Source organism: Epinephelus lanceolatus, chromosome 1 (assembly GCF_041903045.1).
Source record: "Epinephelus lanceolatus isolate andai-2023 chromosome 1, ASM4190304v1, whole genome shotgun sequence".
NCBI lineage: Eukaryota > Metazoa > Chordata > Actinopteri > Perciformes > Serranidae > Epinephelus > Epinephelus lanceolatus.
In genome coordinates this window covers 48,906,690-48,928,124 of record NC_135734.1, presented here as the reverse complement: position 1 = coordinate 48,928,124, position 21,435 = coordinate 48,906,690, and the positions used below count along the sequence as shown (strand labels likewise).

At 39.4% G+C, this 21,435-nt stretch overlaps 1 protein-coding gene across 1 annotated transcript; it reads left to right on the top strand.

Moving 5' to 3' along the window:
• The first annotated feature begins 1,303 nt into the window (after positions 1–1,303).
• LOC117256680 (delayed-rectifier potassium channel regulatory subunit KCNS2) lies at positions 1,304–21,289 on the top strand. The gene is made up of 10 exons (XM_033626250.2): positions 1,304–1,548; positions 8,818–8,994; positions 9,142–9,275; positions 9,546–9,710; positions 9,804–9,975; positions 10,794–10,877; positions 10,986–11,147; positions 11,292–11,375; positions 16,497–16,589; positions 19,830–21,289. Exons 2-10 carry the CDS (start codon positions 8,824–8,826, stop codon positions 20,289–20,291), a joined length of 1,527 nt encoding a protein of 508 aa, XP_033482141.1. The 5' UTR covers positions 1,304–1,548; positions 8,818–8,823; the 3' UTR covers positions 20,292–21,289.
• The last annotated feature ends 146 nt before the right edge of the window (positions 21,290–21,435 follow it).

The following is a 21,435-nucleotide window of genomic DNA, read 5'->3' as shown; positions in this document are numbered from 1 at the left end:
ACCACTGCCTTTTTTTCTGTTGTTTGTCGATCAACACGATGTCCGATTGGTTATCCATCACCAGTTTGTCAGTCTGGATCTTAACTTGGTCATTCTCAACCACCTTTGGAGGTGTCTTCCAATGTGACCTTGGGACTTCAGCCCATACTCAGTATATTGAAAAAATCCCCCTGTCACTTTACATTGTGCTTTAGTGGTGCATATTGAGAACTTGCATTTAATCCAGTTATTACAGTTTAGTTATTACTGTTTAATGCACATTGAATGAGGCTTTTAGTTTAGTTTCCCTCAGATTTTCTGGGTCAGGTGCAGTTTCCCTCTTTGGACAAGAGAACAAAACATTAAAACATACACTCAAATGTTTTAAATGTCAGTATCTCTCCATTAAACAAGAAAATACAGCAGATATATTTCTGACTTGTGAGTCTACTGTGTGAAGTGAAATGTTGAAGGCAAGAGTAAAGAAGGAGAAAATGAACAAAAGGCGAAAAACATGCAGATGCAAAACCACAGTTTGGCCACAAGATGGATCCCTCATCACATACATGAAATGCAGCCTCTCAAGATGAAATATTAATAAATAAAGAAACACATTTCTGAATGTATGGGAATCCTGAGACTTTTAAAACTGCTACTGGTCAAGAGAGTGTTGTTTTCCTTTAAGGTCTTTTCCACATAAGCCCATTTAGTGGTTTGTGGTGTATACAAATAAAAACAAAAAATGTATTTATTTTGTTAAATCAAGTATTGTAGAGAGGAAGTGTTTATTCTCTGTTGAGTTAATAAGAAAAAGTGAAAAGTCAGCTGTACAAGTTAGAGGGAAACTTAAAGCCCTTGCTAGCTATGCACCACGTCTCCATGGATATCTGAGGCATATTGCAGCTAATTAAAAATATAATAGCGGGTTCGTTTAATGACACCCGAGATTTCTCAGAATTTCATTACACATAGCCGTATACACACTCTAAAAATCCCAGTTGTGAGATAGCAGGAATATTACAGTGATGTGATGCCACAGGAAATATAAACTCCATTAAGAACCACGAGGCAACTTAAGACTTAGGGTATTATTGACTGCAGCAGACTCTGTGGAAATATGAAAATAAAAGATTTAAAAATATAATTAAACTTGCTCTAAATTAACCACTGAGTGCCGCAAACACACCATAAAACAGCTCCGAGCAGGTTCAGAGTAATAAAGTATTCCTACTTCGGAGAGACGAACCTGTTCCGGAATGTGACGGAAAAAGCCGAAGGCTCCGTCTGAGAGGCGACAGACCGACTGAGGTTCAGATGGAGCAAACCTGCGCGCCCACAGCGGACTCTGATTTCTCTTCTCAACAGTTTAATGTTACTGACAGAGGGAGGGTTGTCCTGAAAGTTTTTTTAGCAGAAGAAACTTTTATTTCCTCAGCATCAGACGGTTCTTGTGAGACATGTTTGGTCCCTTTCAGGCGTAGAAGTATAAAACTTATAAACACATCATGGGTTGAATCTGACATCTGAGGAGGATCCGGCGATGAAAGAGGGTCGAGATCAAACTCACAGGTAAGTTTCAGTTAAAGATATGATACTTTTTTGTTATCTCCGATGATAACATTAAGCCTGTAGTGTTAATGTGATTAATTAATTAATTAATTAATTATTTAATTTACATCTCCCACATTGACTCCAGTTTACTGTGCATCATCTTTTATCTTGTGTGAATTTTCCTTTATGCTGTGTCATTACACCGAGTATACTTCATTGTGTTTGAGGGAGTTTGTTGTTGTTGAGGTGAATTTTTCCACCGCTGTGATTTCAAGCCGCAGCGCTTCTCTGTGCTGAATTATAGATCAACTTTATTTCTGTATGTGCAGCATGGCAGCTCCCCTGAGAGCTCAGCATGGGCCCCTCATGTAATTATAGACACAGAAAGAAAGAGCGTGGAAGAGTCACATTGTCCTTCATGTTATTTATCCTCTTCTCAGTTTGTTTGGTGGCTTGTACAAAATGAAAATAAGGAGATTATTGTAACATAACCTTTTGGACAATATTTGTGTTGTCATAAAACTCACAGTTTAACCTGTTATTCACATTTCTGGCTATGTTGAGTCCTTAAAATTGTAGTACAAGTGATCAACAGCATACTTTTTAGTTTTATCAGTTCAGATCATTTTGTGATGCTTCTTTAACTGCAATTATATTCTAGAGATTTTAGTTTCATTCTCAACAGCAAAGATTCTTTATGTGTACATTTTAAGGACAGAAATCACAGGCTAGTCAAGACTTTTATTTAATCTTGAAATAAGACTGAGATCAGCTCAGACTGGTGGAAAAAGTTCTTACTTTAGTAAAAGTGGCAATACTACATTGTAAAGATACTCTGCTACAATTAATGTTCAGCATTCAAAATCACACTCAAGTAAAAGGACAAACATGTTAGCATCCATGGTTTAAGTACCCAAAGTAAAAGTAGAATCATATATAGTGTGCTATTGGATTATAATTATTGATGCAGTAATGTGTTCATCACTTTAGTGTTGCAGCTGGTGAAGGCGGGGCTCATTTTAATTACTTTAGTTTAATCCATATTATATAATTTAATAGTTTAATTACATTTGTATTATTAATTTGAATCTATAAAGTAACCTGAGTCATTAGAGAAATGTATTGCAGTAAAAAGTGCAATAGTTCCCTGAGACGTAGTGGGGCTGAACTATGAAATAGGAAATTCCACCACTGTCAAACACAGACATTAGTGACAAGTTTGTTAAAGTTGCATGTGTAGATTTCCTCCTAAACAAATACATAAAAACAATCTGAAGCAGCTCAGTGGTGCACTGGAATGAATGAAGAACGCTGATGTGGTTGAAAGCTTCTGCAGTAATTAAACCTTTAAGTTTAGATTGTTTGGTTACAGAAACGTGATTTAGCCTTTCTCACCTGAAGGTATCCTGTGTGTTTAACGAACATTATGAATACATTCATAACTCATGAAATATTAAAAAGGCTCCTTTATAAAGTATTTCTTCAGTATGTAATGTTTGCATCTGCTTCTTCTTCCCCTCAGTTGTTGGTGCTTTATACCTTTCATGTTGCATTTCTACCAGCAGCTATCAAAAGCTCGCAGACACTTTAGCAATAACCTCCTCCTGGTTGGTCTTAATGTGTATTATGTCACCTCAGTGCCCTCACTGCTCATGTGACTGCAGCGCCATAAGGGTACTCACTCATGTTACTCTACTGAGCCACTGTGCAGATGAAAAACTCTGCATTGTATCTTTACCAGTCAACAAATACATGTACTTCCTCTGAACTCTGAATGAAACCGGCATTGTCTAAATGATCAATGGACTCTGAAGAAGTTTGAAGCTTCATCTGATACTGTCAGGGATTGGAGTTGAAATGAGAGACTCCAAGTCGTCAGACTCAAGGGCTCATTACTGAGTAACGGTTGTTTCTTAAACCCAGAGGGTTGCCACAGCCCCCCATCCAGAATCTGATTGGCCCCACTCTGTCTCCCTACAAGAGTCAGTTGGATTATTAGTCTCATGGATGGATTACTGAACAGGCCTGCCATCCACATGCCAATGTTAACATTTCTTGTTGGAATATCAATTGGACAACCACAAAGGGACGCAAAACATCTACAAAGAGGAGAAAAGTGACAAAAAGGTGATGCAAAACAATGACTAGTAGACATGAAACAACTACAGATGGACACTGAGCGACCAAAAAGACGCACAAACAACCACAACTGAACAAGAAATGATAAGCGGCAAAAACAACTACAAAGTAATGCAATCGCAAAGATACAAAAAACAATCACAGAGACACATAACAACTACACAGATGCAAAAAATGACAACAAAGTGATGCAAATCAACCACACATGTAAAACAACAGCAAATATACACAAAACGACCACAAAGAGGCATAGAAATAACTACAAAGTGATACAAAATCATGCAGAGACAGAAAATGACCACAAAATGACATACATTTTTGACAAAGTGGCGAAAAATGACTACAAAGAGATGTAAAACAACCACACATAGACTTAAAACAAACACAAAGGCACACAAAACAACCATAAATAGACATGAAAAGATGAAAAAGAGGCAAAAACAACTACAAGGTGATGCAAAACATTCACAAAGATGCACAAATGAACACAAAACAACTGCAAAGAGGAGAAAAAAAGACTACAAAGTGATGCAAAACAACCATAAATGGACATGAAATGACCAGACAGAGGCAAAAACAACGCCAAAGATACACATATGACCACAAATAGATACAAAGCAACTACTAAGAGGCAAAAACTGACTAAAGGTGATGCAAAACAACCATTGATAGATGTAAAATAACCAGAAAGGCACAAAAGCATAAATGGACATGAAACAACAATGAAGAGGCAAAAAACAGCGACAAAGTGATGCTAAACAACCACAGAGATATACAAACAAGGTTATGGAGACAAAAAAAAAAATACAAAGAGGGAAAGGGGAAATGTAAAACCTGTCCAATCTGGCTGCACTGACCCTGCCATTACCGACCCTCACCCAAAATACAAAAAAAAAATAAAAATACAAAGAGGTGAAAAGTGACTACAAAAAAAGTGATGCAAAACACTCACAAATGGACACAAACTTCACAAAGAGGCAAAAACGACTATAAAGAGACAAAAAGTGAATACAAAGTGATGCGAAACAACCACAAAAAGAGACCAAATGACCACAGAGAGATCCAGACTTTCAGTTTGTGTATCTTACTCCTCTTTAGGAGTGCTGCGTCTGTTTCCAGGGGCACAGGGAGAAACAAGAGAACAAGAACAAATGCCAAAAACATCTGTTGTTGCAGGTTTTAGTAAAAGTAGCAATACCACTTAATACATACAGTAAATTTTCCCTTACCAGCCCTGCATTCATGATGTTACGTAAATAAAGGCACAAAGGCATTAGCATCAAAATGTATGAACATATAAATAATATAACATATGAGTGTTATATTATTGGACTATTAATTAATCCAGATGGAAATTAAGACACCCAGAAGCTTATTACACAACGCATACAAAAACACAGATATACATAGGGATAGAGAATATATGCGTAAGAATAAAAACATTAGGATAAAAACACAGAGCAGTGAAATGATCTAGTCTAGTCCCAGGACTGCTACAGAGCTGTTACTACAATAGTTATGCTCATGATGGTAGTGCGAATGTACGTGGTTGACAGTGCAGAGGTAATGAATATTTTGCTATGGATAATATGAATGCAGCTAATGATAAATATGTGTACAGATACCAGTGCAAATACATTTTTTAGAAGGTGCTTAAAAGTAAAAACTGTGTTAAATAAGGAAGGTAAAATACAAAATGCTAACAGAGGGTGAAAATCTAAATAAATACAAATGCAAATAGGACGTAAATATCTAAAGAAAATGCAAATTATGCCACGTTATCATAACCAGTAAGTGACTACGACAGGTGAGCAGGTGAGTGTGAGGTCACTTCAGTCCATTCATGCCGTAGCTGGGAGTAGTTGAATAGTCTTATGACCTCCGGGACAAAATTTGGGGGACTAGTTAAATTAGAAGTTAATCATAGGTTTTATTATTAAAATATTGATCTTGAAGGTCAGTATGGCTACCATATAAACATAGCAAAAGTACAATATGTCCCTCTGAAATGTGGTGAAGTAGAACTATAAAGTAGCAGAAAATGGGAAGACTTTAGTGAAGTGTGACAAATTTGCAATTAAATACAATACTTGAATAAATGTACTTAGTAACTTTCCACCACTGGCATTTATAAACGCTAACATGCTTCCCACATACACACCCACCACCAGCAGCCTCCATGAAGACAGATTTCAGCTGCCACTGTTAACTGTGTGCACTTCACATGTCCATAAATCATTGAGGAGAGAGAAAAGCAGATTAAATACCAGCAGAAGACGAGTGAAAGATTCAGAGACAGATGAAGTCAGACTGCTCTGGTTAAAACACCATTAAGTCCACATTAGGTTAACACCTGTCTGTGATTCCTCAGGCCATTTCCTACACTCTGCAATTAGAGACTCAGTAACATTATTACATTACGTTATAGCTACACTTTACCTGAAGCAAGGCACTTACTGCTGCCTCCAAATGGATGAATCCCGTCAGACATGTCTGATATGAGCTGGACAGCATATTTGCACCAGGAGGCATCACTCTGATCAGGAATAAAAAACTAAAATAGTAAAACTAAAATGATGATCCAGATCTTCCTTCCCTGGAACTCTACTTGTTGCTAAGCAATATTAAATCAACATTTGGCAACTGAATTATGTTTCCTGGCACTAATATTAACATTGTTTTGTAAAAAATATTTTAGGCAACAGTGGGAACATTTGAGGCCTCTGAGACTAAAGACTTCACGTGATGCGTTTCACAGTTTCAGAGTTTGATGTGAACTTTGTTATTTATTCATCTGTTGAGTGATTTCTTGGTGTTTTATTGTGAAAGTGTGTATGTGGGTGTTTGTACGGAGCGTACAGTAGATGAGCATGCGTGGGAGTTGGTTTCTGTTTTGGCTGCGTCTATGTGTGTTTTTTTTAAACTTGATCACATGGAGAAATGTTGCTTGAAACCATGGTTGATGCTGACAGGCAGTAAATCATGACTCAAGTGTTTTCTGAGCTGAAATCTCACTTTAATCTTGTTAAAATCAGTATTATGGATTGCTGCACAGATACCACCCAAACGTGGACTTTATATTCAGCCTGCAAAGATCTAAAATCCAGTAAAAGCCTTTTGGCTCTCCACCAATGCACACCGTGTTTTGTAGTTAACATTACAATGTCTGGGACATCAAATTAGTGTCTGCTCTTAGAAGTGCATTTAGTAGAGTAGATGAAATTAGAGTGCCTACATCACAAAAGAGAAGCTCCAACATCCGGGGTCAAAAATAAAGATCCTCCTTGCCAGACAGTTGTCTTTTTGTGTGTGTGTGTGTGTGTGTGTGTGTGTGTGTGTGTGTGTGATTGCTGGCTCAGCTTGAGATACAGAAAAGAAAAGATGACATCTGAATCACATCCAGACCATAAAAAACCTCCAAACAAGGATCAATGTCAAATACTCCAAATCTGTAGTAGAATGATGAGGCTGTTTTTTTCTTTGTGTTTGTTATTGGCAGTGTTGGGGAAGCTACTTTAAAGTTAAGTTCAGTTTAGGACGAGATGTTACAATCCCTGATGCACTTGCTTGAGACTACGAGTGGGAGTAGTAGTGCCGTCTGGGGGTCTGAGTGAGAGCCAAAGGGTTAAGGTTAGATGGATAGAAAGGTAGCAAAGAGCACAGGTAGACAGACAGGTAAGGAGCATGGGGAAGGCAGAGCCCAGGAGAGGCAGAGATGGGCAAAAATACATCAAAATGTATTTTGTTACAAAATACAAAATACCCCTCAAATAAATGTATCAAAATAAAATACGTGTATTTTATATTTTCAAATAAAGAAAATACTTTTTTTCTTTTTAGCAGCAGCCCGCAGCTCTATCGGTCACTCTGTCGGTTGGTTGATGGGTTGGTTGGTTGGTTGGTTGATAAAGCTTTTTGTGAATAACTCAAAAAGTCCTTGACCAAAAATGCTCAAAATTTGCATGCTGCAACTTGAGACCATGAGTTACTATACCAGAAAGAATGCCCACAATTCATCCATAGGTGGCACTCTACTAACCAATTCAAATCTTTTTGTGAATAACTCAAAAAGTCCTTGACCAAACATGCTCAAAATTTACATGCTGCAATTAGAGACCACAAATAACTATGCCAGAAAGAACAACCATGATTCATCCATTAATGGCTAGATAGTAGCAAATTTGGTCGCAGCTATAGCAAATTTACACTTGTTTTCTCACAATTTGGTGTAGCAGAGTATTCAGGTTTGGGTTCATGTGGGTTCATCCACATGAGCAGCATGCCTGATAAGTCTAGTCTAGCTGTGCTGTGAACTGTCCACCAACGGTCTAGCTAAACAGCAGCAAGATACTGTAGCTACTGTAGCTAGTTAACTTGTTTGCGGCCTAACTTGGAGCCTTTGGAGCCTGTGTTCAACTTTTTTCAAATGAAAAAGAGAAAAAAAAGCCAGGGACACATAGGCTACCCTAAAATATTATTTGTTGATTCAGATTTAGATTCAGACAACTTTACTGATCCCACGTGAGGCAATTCATTTGTAGCATACTCATCCCAAGCATCAACCACAACAACATACAATTTCCTATGTTATGCACAGTCCAGTAAAACAGACCACTTGGTCATTGAAGGGCACACTGAATGGCCCAAGTTTAAAAAAAACATATAGATAAAAATATTTTTTTTAAAAATAAGTAAAAAATATTGTTACATCCAAAATTATAAGAATGTGTAGCTTATTATTTTTGTTTTTTGATTCGCGGAGAAAGTATTTTGAGTATTTTAAATACAAAATTACTCCACTCAAAAGTATTTTGTTACAAATTACATTTGCTTTTTATCAGCCTTATCAAATACAAATGACAAAATACTCAAATGTAATTGAAATGCGTATTTTAAATACAAGTAATAGAAATACTGCCCATCCCTGGGTTTAGGGAGGGTAAAAGCTTCATTGGGGTCATTAGGTGGGTACCCTTCCTCACTGGTGTTTCGATGTTAGGCCCGCAACACTTTCAGAGGGCTCATCGGCAATACCTGCCGTCTAAGGTGTTGGGTTTATGGCTTCACACACACAATACTTGTTAGTAGATGCATGCTTGTTTGAGTCTTTCCTCATTTCCATACTCATCTCTGTTGTGTCTCTGCCAGGTAACCATGGTGAAGGAGAGTCTGCCCAGCTGGGTCCACCAGGACTCTGACGAGGGTCTCGTCCACGTGAATGTCGGAGGTCTGAAGAGGAGTCTCTGTTCCAGCACACTGAAGAAATTCCCCGACACCAGACTGGGGAAACTGCTAGCATGTGATTCAGAGGAGGACATACTGCAGGTGGGTCAACAGGTGGGGTTGAGGTGATAAACTTATCTTCAGACACTCTTTTCTTCTTCCTCCCTGAATCGTTCTCCTTTTTCATGTATTTATTGATAATTTCCACTTTCCATTTGTCCTTCCCTTCTCTCTATCTCCTTCCTGTAGGTGTGTGATGACTACGACGTGCAGCAGAAGGAGTTTTATTTTGATAGGAATCCTGGCCTCTTCCCTTACGTCCTCCACTTTTACCAGACGGGCAAACTTCACATCATGGAGGAGCTGTGTGTGTTCTCCTTCAGGTCTGTCTAAGGTTGAACATCCTCCACCAGCCTCACAGACAAACTTTACATCAGTTGCAGAAGCAGATCGATGAATTGTCTAAAAGAAACTTTAAGGGGCTTTAAAAGAGGGAATAAACACATTTTCTCACCAGTATTTTTGTCAGGATCTTGGGTGGAGCTTGGTGGGGTTGTCATACTGTCATTGTCACTTCTCATTTCATAATTTAAAGCCCTGTTAGACTGCAACTTCTTTCCACGTTAACTTGATTTGACTTACGTCTCCCACAGTCAGGAGATAGAGTACTGGGGCATCAACGAGTTCTTCCTGGACAGTTGCTGCAGTTACCGTTACCACGACCGCAAGCTGGAGAGCAGCCGGCATCACAGCTGGGACGACGAGAGCGACGTCAGCAGCATCGACACATCTGTGGACGAGATATCGGACTTAAACAGGTAAAAGACACTTTGAAATCTGTAAGTAAAGGATTAATTACTCTGCCTGACTCACATCCCTCAGTTTACTCTTAATCGTCCTCCATCTCACAGAGACATGCAGCATTTCCAGGAGGTGCGTTATGGGAACATCAGGAAGTGTCTGTGGTTGACGCTGGAGAATCCGGGGTACTCAATCCCCAGCAAGCTCTTCAGTCTGGTCTCAATCGGGGTGGTTCTCACATCCATCGCTACCATGTGTATAAACAGCATCCCAGAGTATCAGGTTGGTACGGAGAGCTGAGAAGTTTAAGTCAAACACAGTGGCATACACTCAGGTTTCATTAGAAGATTTTAGTCTTCAGATTATTCTGAGTTGTCAAAATTGTACCGATCTCCGAGTCATAAGTCAGTCAAATTTGCGCACACAGATATGATACATGTATTTTTAGATTCAGTAGGAATTATACTTTCCTAGGACATCTTTATCTCTGATGTCCATTGACTGTCCATTGTCTATGAATTTGCTTAGAAATCATAGAAAAAGACAATCGTTAACTGCAGAACCTGCTTGAGAATAATCACATGTGAGTTTTCTTCAGTACTTAAGTAATCCAGTGATAGCTGTCTGTACATGCACAAATACACTGCAAACAAGAACTGATAATAGCCAATGCGGCATACTTTAAATGGTGCCACTTTGCCAAAATGAGTAGAGATGATGGAGTGTAGTGGTCTCGATGTTGTCTGAGGAAGGGTGCTTTGTTCTGTGATTAACTCTCAAAACTCCCCAAACTCATGGAAGACGATGTAAAAAAACAAACATCTCAATTCAATTTTAGAGTGAATAATAATTTATTACAAAATTTAAGCCCTTACAGCAACGATATGATTGGCTCAGGGAGACTGGGGCAAAATCAGGTTGGACTAACTTAGGGTGACGCCCATAGTTAGCTGATAGAGCAGAAGCCGGAGAGGTGTGAAATGAGAGACTAAAGAGAGCCCTCACCTCCTATTTTGGTACTGGAAAGGATGCAAATAAGATTAAAAAAAACTAAAATTATCATTTATTTGATGACTAATATTTCTCTTCTTTTCTCTCAGGTGTTTGATGATGAAGGGAAGTTGATCGAGGACCCGACCATGCAGGCTCTGGAGGTGTTCTGCACCTGCTGGTTCACCTTCGAGGTGAGGAGACAAAAATAAAGTGTGGTGCATACTGGTGATGCTGGTGACGTGTGCAAAGATAAATGAAAAAAGGAAAACTAATGCTGAGTATTGTTTTCTGTCTTTGAGGTGGTGACGCGGCTGCTGCTCGCACCGAACAGGAGGAAGTTCTTTCATCACCCTCTGAACATTATCGACATGGTGTCTGTGGCTCCCATCTACATCATACTGGCGTTTGACTTGACTGTGGGATCAGAGTCTGAACTGGGAGACCTGGGACGACTCATACAGGTTTAGAGTTAATTGTTATTGCATGTAAATTGAAGACATATGCAACCTTTGAATCAAGAAGTATTACATTCTTCGTCATGCACATTGAAAGGTATGATGAGTAAAGCATCTTCGTCTTCATCACTGTCCTCACGTCTCTCTCAGGTGTTCAGATTAATGAGGATCTTCAGGGTTTTGAAGTTGGCCCGACACTCGACAGGACTGCGGTCACTAGGAGCAACACTTCGGGTGAGTCAGGGCAGAATTACATAACATCTGACTTTCTGACTCAGGGCAGACTCACAGCGACATTAAACCAACCGTAGAAACCTCTCAGGATAAATCTAAACAATGCGATTGAGTTTTATTTTCTATGTGACATTCTGGTCTGTTGACCTTTCTACAGACGCATCAGATAAAGGTTGATGGATTGTGGGTAGATCATGCAGGTGAAAACTGTTGTGCTTTTTGTTTTTGACGATGTGGTTTTGATTTTCAGGAGGTGTGGATTCGGGCTTTAGGTTTGTTGCCTGATACTAGACGGACTTGGTAACCTGTTAAACTCTGTTTCCACCCTCAGTCTGACACTGCGTTCACTCTAACTGATGTTCTTGAGGGAGTGGGATTCAGTTATCCTAATCGGTCACAAGACACCAATGTTTTTGCCTGACTCAAATGTTATTTTAAGTCCACAATGGTATGGTAGCCATGACAACATACCTGTTTCACCAGGGTTTTCAGAGGGAAGCAGAGCAAAGTAAAACAAACTACAATGCTGGGCGATATTAAGAAGACATGTAGATTCAGAAATGCCTTGATGGTGCCATTGTAGTTATTACTCTCACTGCTTGACAACCAGGACCGTCCCTCAGTCTTGCTTCCAGTTTTTCCCAGTGACCACTCGCTGTATTGTAGTGAAAAAAAAATCCCCCGTTGCCCAAAAAGCATTTTCCCCAAAGGCCATCTTCTTAAAGAGATGTTAAAACTGTACTGCACACCTCCACCTGCAAACAAGGTCAATTATGACTTTATATGATGAATTTTTGATCCATGGAGGTTTTATTTGTGAAACTTTCAAGCTGAGAAAAGTGATTAAAAAACAATGATGTCACCACAATGTAAAGTCTATGAGCCAAGCAACAACTCGTGAGCAGGGCCAGCAGCAGAAACACTATTGTGCATATTCAGTGTGTTGCATACAGCAGAAGTAAACCTGGAAACTACAAACTTTTTGTGAGCAACTCCTCCGAACTGAATAGGCACCAATTTTGGGTCTATGTATGTTGTATGGCTTAAGTCTCACCCCTTGTGTTTAATGGCTAATGGAGTCCCTCCCCTCCCTGCTGTTTAATGTCAAAATGCCAGATGAAGCAGTCAATTCACGCTTAGTGGAGTGGGCGGATTCAAAGGTCTGGATCAAAAAAACAGGGAAGTTTATGACCAAAATTATTTAAAAAAAAAAAAAAAAGGTAAAAAGTTTTGCAAAAGACAGCAGTCAAAACTAGTTTCTACAGCAAACCCGCACTGTTTTAATTAATTTTTTTTATTTTTTTATGCATGTATTTCTGTATGAATGGAAGAAAAAATTCATTATTGTCTCTGCATATAACGACAAGACACCATAAATTCAAACCACCAAGGACCAGTGCAGCATTTCCTAACAGAGGAAGTATGAAAATAAAATAAAATTTAGTGGCGCCTAGCTGTGAGAATTGCAGATTGCAACCAACTGAAACTTCTCCTGGTTAAAATTCCTTCAGTATTCACTGTTCAGGAGGTTTTTACCAGGAGCTAAATTATCTGCAGAGGTCTCTTCCTCTCCAAAACAAACAGACCAGGTGATTTTAACCTTTAAAAAAATAAAGCAGTTTAACCTTACAAATAAATGTTTAATGTTTAACAGGTGGTGTTTGGCCCCAATTGCAGCACACAGGAACCCAGTAACAGTTTGTTTTGATGTTTACGGACACTGCTTTGCAGGCACAGAGTAGGGCAAAGTCTCTCCACAAAGTCCTTGGCAGCCCGGCTAGTTTGGCAGACTGAACCAGGCCGAGAGGCAGGCGAGTTAGCATAAGCGTAGCCCAACAACAAACAGTTTATTCCAGCAGCAGACAACAGTCCTGTTGAGGAGCAGGCAGGGGACATACTTAAGGAGGCAGAAAATCTGGAACCAGGTAAGTACACAGTCAAAACAGACAAACCAGATGGGAGCAGGCAGAAGGCACAGAAAGGCAGTAGTACGGAGGTACTAACAGGATGCACACACAATGGCAAGTGTGGCGACACGGTAAAGTTACTGGAGCGCAGGAAACCTTAGGTCAACTGACTGGTACACTCATACTCTTGTGTAGTCATCAGATGGTAACACCAGGCAGCCGCAGAGAAACAGGAACCAAGGACACAGAAGCAGGTCTTGTGGTCAGGAACAGAAGGCTCAGATGAAGCAGGCAGGTCAGAGGGAGGAAATCAGTCCGTCATAAAGCACTGGAGTGTTGCATGAGTGGGGAAGAACAACCTGGCAACAAGTACACTCACAAGTCAGTCTTTAGACGCTTTGCTTAACTAAAGACTGATGACTTTCTCCCTGATTTTGTGTTTAGATGGGCGGATACAATTTCAGAGTTTAAAAAAACTCCCTACGTTGCAGAACCAATAGTAAATCTGCAGGGCGGTCCTTCGGTGGCTCGCTGAACTCTTGTGCTCCTAAATATAGTCCGACTGCGTTAAACGTTTTAAACAAAGTCGCTGTAAGTCCTTCATTTCCACAATGTTGTGGACTGAGCACACGTTTGATAAAAGGGAGTTAAATCTCTCGGCATCCATTTTCAAGCTCGGACGAGAAAAGGGGGAGTGCACAAAATGCAAGAGGCGTTGCTTTGTTGCCGGCCATTTTCTCCAGTGTGTTAAACACACTTTAGAAAGGAGTGTCCCAGCCCAGACTATCAGAAGGCGGAAATCTCTGATTGTCTGGTGGCGAAACTAGGCAACAAGTGACTAAGAGGCTGGGGTATATACTATACTGACTGTGAGTAATGAGGAACAGGTGAACTATGTTGGCTTGATTAGGTGGGTGTAGCGGACAGGCAGGAGCGGGATAAGTATAGACAGGTGATTGGTTGGTAGGTGGGCGTGGTAGAGAGGCGGGATGAGTGGAAAATTACTGACTGAGGGCTGAATGACTGTATGAGGAGCAGGTCAACAGGAATGAAATACTGTGACACTGCTGATATGTGCTCACCTGTTTTGTGTGATATCTCAATGTGTGCTTATTTTATTTCTGATCCAGGTGTTTTAGTGGGAGCTGAATTATCCACAGAGGTCTCTTCCTCTCCAAAACAAACAGACCTGGTGATTTAAACCACTGAAAACACTGACTAAAGCAGTTTCACATGTGTTTTTTCCAACACTGCTCATCACAGATGGGCTTCCAGCTACGGAGGCTGATGTGAAAACGTGAATGACCCTATCTAGATTTGTCCATTCTGAGCTACTGTAGAAACATAGCAATGCCCCTATGTCCTATATCCGTGCTCCCTATGTAGATATTGATCTGTAGATTTTTATTTTCAGGTGATTATACACTATACTTATTATGTTATATTCCATTCCTGCCAATATATCCCCCTAAATCTGACACACTGAAACTCTGAAGCATCTGTCATGGTCCAATCTTCAGACCATCGTTGTTAGAAATATTTACTAATAGCACTGGAAAAAAATAGAATGAATACTAATTAAATAATTCATCGAAACGCATCAAAATTAAACAGCCACTCTGTTTAGCAGAATATTTCAGGGTTTTTAAGGAAAAATTAAGTCTTTTAGAATATTTGTACGAAGCAAAGATATATATATGTCATGTTTCACTTTAACTTTTACAAACAGGGATTGTCTTTGCTCAGTAATGGACTTTTTTCTGCAAACATTAACTCTTGATGGAAATCCTTCAGGACTGAATCAACTCAGACATTTTGCAGTTACATGTAGCCTAATGTCATTATTCTGTATGATCCCATTTGGAGCGCATCGCGCAAGACGTCACCACAGTCTACTATAGAGCAGCTCCTCCTGGGGTTCATTACATCTGCCTCTCTCTCGACATGAGATGTAAAGTATCTGCGAGTACTACAGCGCAGCAGCTCATGTTACAGGCTCATCTATCATAACATGGGCTGCTTCTCTCCAGCAGGAGGAGGAGGAGGAGGAGGAGGAGGAGGAGGAGGAGGAGGAGGAGAAAGAGAGCATTATCTCTGTATTAAACATCATCATGCATGAGCTGTAATGTAAAAGGATAAATCATCATTTTAAATTGTTTCCTGTACTTTTTAAATGCATTATATTTGCATTTAGATTACAGCAGAACTTAAATAAATGCTTTTGATTTGTAAGCGACATAAGAAGGGAAACACTGAGAGGGTTTTCGGTCCCTCTCCTGCATATTGACTTTGACAGCTGATGCTCGCACAGGGATGACGGTTAAAAACACAGTGAATTCATTTTGAAAAGCAAAATGTCATCTGAGGAAAAAGATGTAGAAATATAAATATTCTTTCAGTAGCAGACTCATTCAGTTGTTGGGACTCTTCATGCTCTGACAGTAATTATCTGTAAGTAAATCATTACAGTTCATACAGTACTTTAAATTCAGGCTAATGTTCATCAGGCTTTTCTGCTTATTTCAATGGCACAGTTTCAAAATACTGGCATAAACGTCAGAGGAGTAGTTCTCTACTGCTCAAGATAACAAAACAAAGCAAACAAAAAAACAACAACAAGTATAACAACTTGTGAAGAGGCAGGATTACTTTCTAAGGATGTTTATGCAGTGTAGATTTTATTCCATCAGTGACGTTTCTACAATGATGTGCTTTCTTCAGAGCAAAAAAATGTACAAAAACATATTTAAAGCTTCTTAATGTGAAGTGAAAAGACTGTTGGAGTAAAAATAATTCATACAGCATAGTTAGCATGTATCAGTTTTAAATAATTTCCCACCAATACACATGCAATACTTTTATTTTATCAGGTCAATGTCCACTAAAAAAAATCTGTGTCGTTCAGATTAAAGCTGACAAGGTAAACATTATGCATGTGCTGGGAACCAATAAAACACTTACTGCTTACCTGTAGGTGAAGTCTGGGAAACATGGGTGACACGTGCACATTTGGGGAACCTAAAATGAAAGTACACTATAAGTACTTTTTTAATTACCCAGGAGGTATTGAATAATTACAATAGACTAAGCCTGCATGTACAGGTATATGAGGTTTGCAGCTATACACAATTAAAAGTTAAAAGACAGATCTTCATTTTAATCCTCCTTCACACTAAAAGTTTTTATAACTCTTTCCTCCGTCTTGTTTCTGCAGCACAGTTACCGTGAGGTCGGCATCCTGCTGCTGTACCTGGCTGTCGGGGTGTCCGTCTTCTCTGGGATCGCTTACACCGCTGAATATGAAGAGGTGAACTTTGACCCTCACTCTGTACTTTAATATGAACATTTTATTTTAATTATTTTTTATTCTTTTTATTCCTCAATGTAGCCAGTAAGGTTTTGTTAAAGTCAGCTTTCTGTCTCTAAAAAATGAATTGATAGTAAAAGTATAAAAGTTTGAGCATCAAAATATACTTAAAGTACCAACAGTGAAAGCACTCATGATGCAGAATGGCCTCTTTCAGAAAAATCAAATTATATTATTGGATTATAATTATTGATGCATTAATGTGTTCATCACTTTAATTTTGTAGCTGACTCATTTTAATTCCTTTGTATACTGCTGGGTAATTTTATTTATTATTTTGATTTATATTTTGTATTAATGATCTGAATCTAAAGCTGTTGTTTAAAAATGTTCACCCAGCCTCCATCTCTCATATCTTTTGGAAGTTTATTCCATAAATTTGGAGCATAGTAAACAAACGCTGCTCTGCCTGTTTACATGTGCATATAATTGTGTATTTAAAAACTCAGCAGGAAAAGATCTGGGATCTTGTGAAGGATTATACAGTAAGTGTCTGCAATGACGGCTGGTCCCAAATGATTAACACCTTTAAAACCATGTAAAAGAACCTTAAAATCTATTTTAAAAGATGCTGGGAGTCGGTGGAGTGGAGCTAAACTGGGGTGATGTGCTCTGTCTTCATTGTTTTGGTTAAAAGTCGAGTAGCACAAGTCTGGATAAATTGAAATTATTCAGTTGATTGTTTCAGAAGGACGATAACAAGAGCACTGCAATAATCTGATATATTTGAGCCTATTTTAGCCAGAATTTTTAATCTTACAGAGAAAAAAAACATTCATTTACTTTTAAATTAATTTTATTTTTTCATTATTTCCAAAATGTTCACATCTGTTATTAAAGAAATGGTCAACAAATCATCATCATCAACTAATCATTGCTAAATTGCTTAGGATTGGCAGAACTCTGTTATTTGATTGTTTATTTCTATTCTTTTTTTTTCTTCCTCATCTTTGATTTTTGTTTCATTTTAGTTTTGTCACATTATTTATTTAGATTTTTATTTAGAAAAGAATTGGAACAATTCTTGCAGCATACAATAATTACAAAGTTTTCTTTTTTTCCTTTCTTCCTTTCTTCTTTGAAAATAAAGTAATACAGCGATAAAATACAGATAGAACAGTTTTTATATGACAATTCATTCAAAGATGGTATTAGTGATAAAGTATTAGTGAAAAAGTGAAAACAGTTATTGGTAAAAATATGAGGCAGGAAGAAATAAACAAAATAATTACTTGAGATAAATTAAAATGAATAAATTAAGAAAACAAACAAACAAAACATATACAGTACAGGCCAAAAGTTTGGACACACCTTCTCATTCAATGCGTTTTCTTTATTTTCATGACTATTTACATTGTAGATTCTCACTGAAGGCATCAAAACTATGAATGAACACATGTGGAGTTATGTACTTAACAAAAAAAGGTGAAATAACTGAAAACATGTTTTATATTCTAGTTTCTTCAAAATAGCCACCCTTTGCTCTGATTACTGCTTTGCACACTCTTGGCATTCTCTCCATGAGCTTCAAGAGGTAGTCACCTGAAATGGTTTCCACTTCACAGGTGTGCCTTATCAGGGTTAATTAGTGGAATTTCTTGCTTTATCAATGGGGTTGGGACCATCAGTTGTGTTGTGCAGAAGTCAGGTTAATACACAGCCGACAGCCCTATTGGACAACTGTTAAAATTCATATTATGGCAAGAACCAATCAGCTAACTAAAGAAAAACGAGTGGCCATCATTACTTTAAGAAATGAAGGTCAGTCAGTCCGGAAAATTGCAAAAACTTTAAATGTGTCCCCAAGTGGAGTCGCAAAAACCGTCAAGCGCTACAACGAAATTGGCACACATGAGGACCGACCCAGGAAAGGAAGACCAAGAGTCACCTCTGCTTCTGAGGATAAGTTCATCCGAGTCACCAGCCTCAGAAATGGCAAGTTAACAGCAGCTCAGATCAGAGACCAGATGAATGCCACACAGAGTTCTAGCAGCAGACCCATCTCTAGAACAACTGTTAAGAGGAGACTGCGCCAATCAGGCCTTCATGGTCAAATAGCTGCTAGGAAACCACTGCTAAGGAGAGGCAACAAGCAGAAGAGATTTGTTTGGGCCAAGAAACACAAGGAATGGACATTAGACCAGTGGAAATCTGTGCTTTGGTCTGATGAGTCCAAATTTGAGATCTTTGGTTCCAACCGCCGTGTCTTTGTGAGACGCAGAAAAGGTGAACGGATGGATTCCACATGCCTGGTTCCCACTGTGAAGCATGGAGGAGGAGGTGTGATGGTGTGGGGGTGTTTTGCTGGTGACACTGTTGGGGATTTATTCAAAATTGAAGGCACACTGAACCAACATGGCTACCACAGCATCCTGCAGCGACATGCCATCCCATCCGGTTTGCGTTTAGTTGGACGGTCATTTATTTTTCAACAGGACAATGACCCCAAACACACCTCCAGGCTGTGTAAGGGCTATTTGACCAAGAAGGAGAGTGATGGAGTGCTGCGGCAGATGACCTGGCCTCCACAGTCACCGGACCTGAACCCAATCGAGATGGTTTGGGGTGAGCTGGACCGCAGAGTGAAGGCAAAGGGGCCAACAAGTGCTAAACACCTCTGGGAACTCCTTCAAGACTGTTGGAAAACCATTTCAGGTGACTACCTCTTGAAGCTCATGGAGAGAATGCCAAGAGTGTGCAAAGCAGTAATCAGAGCAAAGGGTGGCTATTTTGAAGAAACCAGAATATAAAACATGTTTTCAGTTATTTCACCTTTTTTTGTTAAGTACATAACTCCATATGTGTTCATTCATAGTTTTGATGCCTTCAGTGAGAATCTACAATGTAAATAGTCATGAAAATAAAGAAAACGCATTGAATGAGAAGGTGTGTCCAAACTTTTGGCCTGTACTGTATATATATAGTGAATGTGAAAATAGCTTCTTTTTCTTAAAAAAAAAGGAATAATAATAATTACCACCTTTTGAATCAATTATTTCTTGTACCTCGATATAAATTCAAGTAAACCAGAAGAGCCCCTTGCTGACTGATTGCATAGTGCAGGGAAAGATAATAAACGATATTCCCTTTTATGTTTAATATATTTGTTGATGCATAAAATCTCATTTGAAATCTGTCCCCACATAAATAAGAAGCCTCCCTTTGTCTCTGTGTGTCCAGGATGTTGGTTTGGACACCATCCCGGCCTGCTGGTGGTGGGGTACCGTGAGCATGACCACAGTGGGCTACGGGGACGTGGTGCCCGTCACGGTGGCCGGGAAACTGGCGGCCAGCGGCTGCATCCTAGGCGGCACCCTGGTGGTGGCGCTGCCCATCACCATCATCTTCAACAAGTTCTCCCACTTTTACCGGAGACAGAAAGCTCTGGAGGCGTCAGTGAGGAACAACCACCGCAGGAAGATGAGGATGAGCTGCGAGAACGAGCCAGAGGAGGACGAGGAGGAAGAGGAGGAGGAAGAGGGGTCGGACGGGGACAGCAGGTGTCTGGACGATGACGACACAGATGACATCGAGGAGGACGATATAGATTATGAGGATGAAGGAGGTGTAATAAATTATAGCTACGTGGAACATCCGTCCTACACGTCCATGCTGAGGAAGAAGGAGCTGCATCAGCTGTGAGGAGCTGCTGGAGGTTCACACCGGAGAGTTAAACTATTTTCATGTCACATGAAAACCAACAGGAAGTCTGATTTGACCATGACCATGACTTTCATCTGGTCAGTCCAGTTGCTAGAGGAAAATGTTGCATTGTACGTTTCTGCAAACCACGAATATGTTACATTTGCATGTTTCATATGTAACATATAACATTTTGAAAGTGACGTAGTAAATGACATCATCTGTAGATGGAGGGGATGGTGGATGGCGTATCACCTTGGCAAGTTGCCTGCTAGCTGCAGACCAACACACAATAAAACTAGTTGTGACATAGCGAGTCATCACTGTCCTTCCAGCAGCTTTATCTGCACAAAAAGCGGTTGTATTTTACAGAGACATTACGATGTTTCCTGGCAGGATTGTGCCTCAAAGCCTGAACTTTAAGCCAAGACATGATCTTTTCCCAACCATAAACCAAGTGGGTTTTGTGCCTAAACCTTAAGGTAAAGTTTCATAGTATCTGCCACATAATAGTGTGCAAATGTAACGTATCCGTGGTTTGCAGAAACGTTTGATGCCAATGTTTTTTGTCCTGCAGTTGGGTCAACCTGATCCAGGGCCTTGCAAATGTCGTATGAGCTGTCACAATTCATGTGTCTCGACGGCTTGAAACATTTTGACTGAACAAACGATAAATGATTCAAGAAGACAGTTTGATCAGATGCTCAGAATCAAAGTTAGAGGATCCGTGTTGTAAATGACTGACTAATGTCTTCCATGACCAACTATTGCAACATGATGTTCTGTTTGATCTCATTCGTCTGTGCATGTCGGGTGTTTCAGGACAAATGTTTGTTGTCACTGATACTGGATCCGTTTGTCTGTGAAAAACACAAATGCGAAGAATCACTGGAAAGGCCTGCAGTACGGTAAGAATGATGATAAACTGAACTGAACAGGAACTGAAATAGCATGCACGCAATGTGATAAGAATGAAAATATAAAATAAAAAATATCACAATAACTGTGAGAAGTTCTTTTGCGGAAGACGTAGAAAGACAAGATATTTAAAGAGGAACAAGAGTATGATGGAAAAACACTGCTGCACTGACCTCATGCTAAATGCTAACATCAGCTAAACAGCAAAGTGCTCACAGTGTCAGTG

What these genes read in the sequence shown, in the direction of transcription:
- LOC117256680 (XM_033626250.2), top strand. Translation starts at nt 8,824, where the DNA reads ATGGTGAAGGAGAGTCTGCCCAGCTGGGTCCACCAGGACTCTGACGAG. An exon ending in CAGAGGAGGACATACTGCAG is followed by an intron (nt 8,995 to 9,141) that starts GTGGGTCAACAG and finishes TCCTTCCTGTAG; the next exon opens with GTGTGTGATGACTACGACGT. An exon ending in CTGTGTGTGTTCTCCTTCAG is followed by an intron (nt 9,276 to 9,545) that starts GTCTGTCTAAGG and finishes CGTCTCCCACAG; the next exon opens with TCAGGAGATAGAGTACTGGG.